The sequence below is a fragment of the Myotis daubentonii genome, chromosome 11 (assembly GCF_963259705.1).
Source record: "Myotis daubentonii chromosome 11, mMyoDau2.1, whole genome shotgun sequence".
NCBI classification, from domain to species: domain Eukaryota; kingdom Metazoa; phylum Chordata; class Mammalia; order Chiroptera; family Vespertilionidae; genus Myotis; species Myotis daubentonii.
In genome coordinates this window covers 26,329,769-26,337,345 of record NC_081850.1, presented here as the reverse complement: position 1 = coordinate 26,337,345, position 7,577 = coordinate 26,329,769, and the positions used below count along the sequence as shown (strand labels likewise).

General features: G+C 39.8%; 1 protein-coding gene across 9 annotated transcripts in view; it reads right to left on the bottom strand.

Moving 5' to 3' along the window:
• Nucleotides 1–238: 238 nt before the first annotated feature.
• MPDZ (multiple PDZ domain crumbs cell polarity complex component) overlaps nt 239–7,577 on the bottom strand; it is a 171,266-nt gene continuing 163,927 nt past the window's right edge. For all 9 annotated transcript variants that reach the window (XM_059656658.1, XM_059656655.1, XM_059656657.1 and 6 more), the window contains 6 exons: nt 6,823–6,866; nt 5,910–6,032; nt 4,450–4,554; nt 3,778–3,890; nt 2,639–2,762; nt 239–799 (listed from right to left, as the gene is read on the bottom strand). In XM_059656658.1, the coding sequence (XP_059512641.1) occupies nt 653–799; nt 2,639–2,762; nt 3,778–3,890; nt 4,450–4,554; nt 5,910–6,032; nt 6,823–6,866 (656 nt within the window). In that variant the 3' untranslated portion in view covers nt 239–652. The remainder of the gene's footprint in view (nt 800–2,638; nt 2,763–3,777; nt 3,891–4,449; nt 4,555–5,909; nt 6,033–6,822; nt 6,867–7,577) is intronic.

Here is a 7,577-nt window from a genome sequence, read left to right as displayed (position 1 = left end):
CTTTACAAACTTAGGGACACTGCTTTGGAGATTTGCTCTTTCCCCATCTCAGAAACCACTTTCAGAGGAAACAATATGTGTGCATGTTAAAGGTGCGAGATGCAACTTTTTATAATATTCAAATATTTTAAATACTGGGTATTTTTAAAAATTTTAATAGAAAGAAACTGATTATTTTTTTTAAAGTTAGTAATAGGGAGAGGGATAGATTGACAAAACAAGGCGTTTTTCACAAAACTTGACATTTCTTTCTTTATTTTATATTTTCACCCGGACTAAAGCCATTTCTCATGGTTAGCTTTAGAATTATTTTTTTTTCTTCATCTACTAACCAGTTTAGCATGTAATAATTCTTGCCCGTGTCACTATAAAATGCCAGGTGTCTTCAGGAAGAAAGAAGGATTTCACTATGCAAACAGTCCTACCTTCGAGTTTACGGTCACCACAGGTAAGGAGGGAGGGAAACATGAGGCTAGGCTGTCAGTGAGAAAACCAGTGGCACGTGCGAGTGACACATGTGAACGTGGCTCCCCTACAGCCTCGAAGAGCACGGGAACACAGCCTGGGAGAGGCACCCGCAGGGCCAGTTCTGTTCTCCCCGCAGGGTGGGATGGGAGCGAGGGGTTGCGTTGGCTCGACTCTGGCGGCCGCTTCAGGAGAGAACCGTCAGGGTGACCGTGCCTTTCGTCCGCTTCAGGATGGCCACGGCTTCTTCGTGGGTCACCCCTTCCAGACTCTGCCCATTGACGGCGATGATCTGATCGCCCCTTTTCAGACGCCCATCCTCGGAGGCTGCTCCCTGCAAAGATAAAGTAGGCTGGTTGACGTCTCAAAGGATGCTGCCTCACAGGCGGACAACAGAACAAGACCTGGGCAAGAATGTAAGTGGACCTGCAGGTCCACGCAGCTCTCCGTGCTCCCGGCGTGCTCCACAGCCACTCAGCAATCATGAGCATGAACAAAGGAGACCTTTCTCCTGCATGGTTTTAGCAATGGAATTCCTATTTGAGAGAGATTTAGCAGTCAACAGATTAGCTGAAGGGTTTGTTTGGCTCTTCAGCATAGCAGGTAGGAACCCAAATTAATAAAGAGTATTTGGGAATTTGCCTAGTAGAAATGATTTCATAGAATCTAGGATTTTTTTTTTTTAATCCTGCAGAAAGAAAACAAAGGATTAGGTGGGAACAAAAGCAGTGTTTTTGTTTGTTTGTTTGTTTTTTTAATTAGGACAAGGGAATGAGGGCTGTGAAACCCAAAGGCTTGCAGAAGCATAAAGTCCACATGTATGTTGACAAGGGCAGGGCAAGGCACAAATCCTGCTAATGCTAACATAAATTCTTTCTGTGGTTTTAAAAAGGCAGCTAGCTCATGCTTGCTGGTACTTTACTTTCCAAGGGGAGGTGGAGTGTTCATATTCTTTGTGGGCCCTAATGATTAAGACTAAACACAGACATCACTGTTCAAAAAAGAACCGCATCTTAAGGCATGGTTATGGAAGGCATTTATGCAATTAAATATAAGATTAAAATACTGAGAAGTTAATGAGAATCCATAATGATGAAATTCTTAAAATATGTTCTAACTAGCATGCCTTAAATAAACTGTTCCCGGGCTGAGGAAAAGGCCTGCGTGACTCTTCTACTCACTGGCAAAGTGGTTTGTATTTTTGGACTTACCGGTGGCTTTTAAAAAATCTCATAAATTAAGTCCATAGCTTCATTGCTGTATATACGGTACTTTAAACTGGTTAAAATACTAATTTTCCCCCAAATAACAGAATGAAGCCTCCACTGGTAGGCACTTGGCGGGCCACAGCACTAATCCCAAGCCCCGGGTGTCCCTCTGCTGTGCAACATGCTCAGATTCTAGAATTTCTCCTACAGGAAATTTTGTTCAAATTTTGTAGTTCCTCAAAAATGCCTTAACATATTAACAATAATTCTATGGGTTTAAATTATTTTAATACTTCAGCGAAGCCACAGTAACTTTATTCTTTCTTATTCTAAACACTCTTAACATAGAACAGGTTTCTATATAATTACAACACAATAGTAATGGTTTTTATTTTTTTTAAATTAAATCCCTTAATTGCAAATTCTGATTTATTACAGGTGACAAAGCTTCTGGATACTCTTCAAAATATTTTAGTTATTATTTTTCTTTTATTCAATGGCATTAAACTACAAAATAAATGCCAAATTAGTTAATCTGCATGTCAATTTTATATACTTTTCTGTTCCTGTTTTATATTTCACAACAAAAAAATACCAAAAAAAGAAATGCCAGCATATTAGAGCATACATATTTAAAGTGCCCTATTTTCCAAAGACATTCAGTCATATGCCACTTGTTTTCAAAAGAAAAAATCAGATGTTACTGTCTAATGATCATTAATATTTTTATGTATATTAAGAATTCCCATGGAATTTCAGTTTGAGCCTATTCTCCTTAAAACATAACTAAACCTCAAATTGTACAAAAATATTTAATCATCCATTCCTGTAGGGAGTTCCAAAAGAAAATGATCAACTGTTAACCATTTGGCATTACCTCAGGCCATAAACTAATAAGCCAGCTGCTGACCACTATTAATGAATGTTTAGTGGGGGAAGAGGGTGGTTAAAATTTGCAATCTTACCTTCACAAATACTGTTTTAACGTAAATGGGTAAGTCTCCGTGAGGGCTGCCGTACCCTCCTACTATACTGAAGCCCAAGCCATCCGGTCCTCGGTCCAGTGTAATAGACTTACACTGAGGAGGTCTACAGTAAAAGGAAGGAAAAACAGTGTCTGGATTCAAGAATTTACATATTATTGTGCATCAGCAAGTTAAGGATTATGTAGAACTAGCATCATTCTCTGTGTTACTGATGGTGAGCACATTACAGGTGTTTTGGGCATGCTTGAATTGTCAGTCAGTGTGTGCTGGGCTCAGATTTTAAATTTACATAATCCAATGAGATTCTACTTAACACCCTAACTCTATTACTCATTGTCAGTTCTCTTAAACTAACATATTCACAGCAGGTGCTCACTACATGGAGAAGCTTATTCTTTTTTCCAGTGTATTTAAAGTGAGAGAGCTGCCCTAGCTGGTTTGCTCAGTGGATAGAGCATTGGCCTGTGGACTGAAGGGTCACAGGTTCGATTCCAGTAGAGGGCGTGAAGGAGGGAGCCGATCAGTGAGTCTCTCTCATCATTGATGTTTCTCTCTCTCTCTCCCTCTCCCTTCCTCTCTGAAATCAATAAAAATATATAAAAATAAAATGAAATAAAATAAAATACAGTGAGAGGGCTAAAGCGTAGAGGACCATCTTGGAATAAGTCATAAATATCAGTATTCCCAAGCTCCGAGAAAAAAAATCAATGATCAATAATGTAAAAGCTGCATCAAATTATTTAAAAATGCTAATATGCTCCTCTATTCTCTCTCTATGTTCTAATTCTTTTGTACTCACATGGTGAATAACTGTGAATTTTTTAATAAAAAAGATGATTGAGTAGGCAATGTTGGAATTTTTAAAAGGATAGGTCTGGCTTGTTCCATGTCACACAGGGTAGTGACATCAAGACTAAAATGTACTCCCCCAAAACTCAGAGGTGACAATGTAGGATACACAGTGGCATGTCTGTCTATCTATCTTTGATAAAATAAATCCGTGCCATAATTATTTAAAAGTTTAGAAACACTTGATTTTTATATTTTATCCCTCATCTCCTGTTATTTCACCTTTATGTGACTGGTAGGGACCTACACACCATAATATATGAGCTCACCCTAGGTCATCCTGAAATATACTGCTTGACGTCAACCCAGTCAAAGGAAGACTGGAACTGGCAGGCTCCTGCTGGTGCCCTGTGACCACACTCACATCTCCCCCAGCTACCACCTGTGCAGAGGAGAAGGAGACAGAGAAAAACACAAGTTCATGTGATGAAGGATCAGTAATCTTTCTTCAAAAGCAGCATTTGCACTAAAACATGTATTTTATGGTCCACTTAATCATTTGTTAATATAATATACAGCCGAAGAGAGAGAAATTTCACAAGGTCCTGAGGCCTCTTCCACGGACAGTAAAGATATTTTACTACTTCAATTCTATCAAGATCTTTGATGGTTTCAAACATGGTCTCTCATGCAATTAATTTTTAAAGATCTTCAGATTACAAGCCACTTACACCATTCTGGCAATTGACCATTTACTGCTAAGACCTTGCATTTTCCCCCCTTAGATACAGTGTGTGAAACAACAAATGCATCAGGATAAATGTGACAGAATGTGTTTCTAACCTACTCTCTTAGAACTCTCAACGTAATCATTCATGTTCAAGGGAAACGGTAAATGAAATAAGAGCAGGAGATTTAAGCGTTTTTACTGGTTTAACATGAAAGCTCATGTGTCCTCAAGCTCCCCATATTGTGGGTTGTGCTTGGGAGAAAAATCTTACCTGCATTTCAATGGAGCCAGAAGCACTTTTCAGTAAGTTAACTGCTTGGGTGTGAGTCATCCCCTCAGTGGAAGTGCCACCAATAGTGACAATCCTATCCCCAACCTGCGAGGGAGAGAAAGAAACAGTCATCTGCAAAAGCAGCCGTGGAGAGAGGGACACTGAGGCCTGAGCAATCCTTTCCTTCCCACCCTACACATCACACATATACTGTTATCAGCAACGGAAATCTACCCAAAGAAACCCCTAATTCCAAGCAGCAGCAACCAGAAGACCAAGTTATACATAATGACTGAGTCCTACAGTCTCCAGGGGGAGGGGGGAAATCACTCTTCTCTTTGTTTCTCCTGGGTGAGACATTGCTTCCTATTAAGAAAATAAGATATTCGATGCTCTTTGGAAACCAGAATTTCTCTGGACATTATAATTATACACATTATACTTGACGATATAAGTTAGGGGTGGGCAAACTGTGACCCAAAGGCCACATCTGACCCACTGCTTATTTTGGTGAACAAAGTCTGCTATACTTACCTGGGTGCATTCATGGGGCAGAGCTTGTCATAGACCCTCATGTCCACAAGCCCTAAAGGGTCACTGGCCACCACAGAAGAGTTTTCTGACCCTTGTGCTGTGTGTAACAATCAATTTTTAAGTGTCGTTCATATTTATATATAGATATCAAAGGAGACTGGACCATTCCCCATGTAGACACTATTTAAACTAAGAGGTGGCTATGTTTTGAGACCATTTTGACACAAGGCCACACAGACTTTACTTTATAGATGTGAATGGAATATTCACGATTTCACGACTGAACGGTTCGCATAAGTTCCATCACAGCGCTCTATGTTTGGATAATCCCTCAACTTGGAAGCACGTTTTGTATAGTTTGACAATTTTTGTCACATTTACAGGAGGCCTGCAGTTTGTGACTTCTTGAAACACAAGAGTCTATTCTGGTATTATTATTTCTGAATTATTGTATTATGTATTTGTATTGCAACTGTAAACCTACTTTTGTCCATGCTTGTATATTGAACTTTTGCAAAACTGATAATCCAATGCAACACGAATGATCACTTTCAACTTCATAAAGTTCAATCAGCATTTAAACCATGAAATGTGTAAGGAAAACATTTTCACCCCATACTGGTATTCTGAAACACTTCCTGTTTCTTTTAACTTCTTCTATAGAGTTTTAAACAAGTAAAAAATTTAAGAAACTACAGTAAATCTTCTCATTTAATTTGCTTGCAAATTTGCATACAATAGCAAATTCTCCTTTCTTTTACTTTTCTACATCTTTTACTCAAAGCAAGCCCTGCTGTGGTTGGATTCACTGATTTAAAAGCAGATACAGACATTTAAAACTGCCCGCAACCGGTGGCAGATTCAAAAGGTTTATCAAAACTTTTGCCAAATTTGTAAGGGCGACCAGAACCGTCAGTTCAACTTACTCTGAGTGTCTGGGTCTGAGCTGCCACCCCATTCGGGTGCATCATTGCAATAAATACAGGAACGTCACCAAGCGGGCTGCCCACTCCTCCAGCAATGCTGATTCCCAGCGAATCAGCAGGCCCCTGCCATGGAATAGAGAGAGTACTTGGGTCAATATAGTATTTTAATTGACTTTTGATTTTTTTTGGCACAATATTCTATAGTTAATGGATCCTCTAGGTGTAAGGGTGAAAAATGAAGCTCAAAAATTGCATTACTTTATCTGACACAGGTCCTCAGTGTGACTTAGTGAGGGAAATAGCATCTGCGAAAGAAATCATACCCGTGAAGTGAAAATCATGTTGTGAACTGACAAAGAGCAGGTACGCTGATGAAGTGAAAAGGGCACACTTTTTCCAACCAGAGAGGCCTGTGTCCAGAGCCAGGAACCCCCACTTACAGACGCTGGGACCCGGAACAAGTCCCCTCCCCTCAATGAACACTAGACCTTCAAAGTGTGACCACAGGCCTCTCACAAAGGGCTGCCGTGCACAGTAAGTGAGAGGCTGACGGGCGCACAGAGCATCTGCAAGCATGTTCAGCACACAGCAAACGCTCAAGGAATCGTAGCTGCTTTTATCTTCTCTCTGGTGCATGGCTGCCAGCGGAATCTGCATCTGGAAATAGGGCCTACTCATCCGTGTGAGGTCGGGGCTGCGCCGATGCCGTTTTTGACAATACAGCACGTGCCAACAATGACTTTTCAAACAAGGAGCTACAATGAGAAAACTCAGCAAAGACTGACTATTTCTCCTGTGTATCGTACGTAACTTTTCAGATGGATAAAAAGCTTCTGGGAAAAGACCTATGCAGGTGCCTCTGAAGTCAACAGGGTTTGCACTGTTTTCTTCCCCCCACAAACCCCTGAGTTACCTTTTTTATTTCAACTGTTCTTAATCCCTGTATTTCTGATGCCACTAAAAAGGTGAAAAAGACAAAATATGGTTATTAAAGCTTTTTTAAAATTCAGTCAATGTCTGGAGCTAGATGGGACTAAGTGACACACCCTTATTTTTTTTTTTTAAAGGGCTCTAAAGTTGCTAGAAACCATGATTAGGTCTGTCTCACACGAGGACTCTATTTCTCCAGTTGGAAAAATGCACACACTGTCCCATTTCTTCTTATTTCAAGCACGAGTTATATAACTGAATAATCCCCTTTGAGTGAGACAAGGACAGAATGTGGTTTGGACAGAAAGACACATGTGCACAGCTGAGAGGAATAAAGTCATGGGTGCATTAAAAAGAATTCATGGACGGAAATGCCTAAATTTCTAGAATATTAGTCATATTGCAAATAGAGAATGCCATATGGTTAGTTTCTTCAATTTGAACAACTTTCAACTGATGCTCCAAGCCAAAAACCCTCTGCATCATGATTTCATGTAATTAAAACACAGGAGGATCATATTAATTTTTTTCAATCAAAAATTGTGCAGTCCTCATGGAAAAAGAAGGCTTCTCTTAATGGCATCTTCTGATTAATCGGTGTTACATAAAACAAGGAAGGGAAATAAAAATCAAATATACCAATAGGCTCAGTGGGAAAAAAAATACAGAATGCGATTCTAATGTTTGGTATGTCTTGTAGGGTAAACATAAGACGGGAAAAGCTGCTGTAGGCATAGC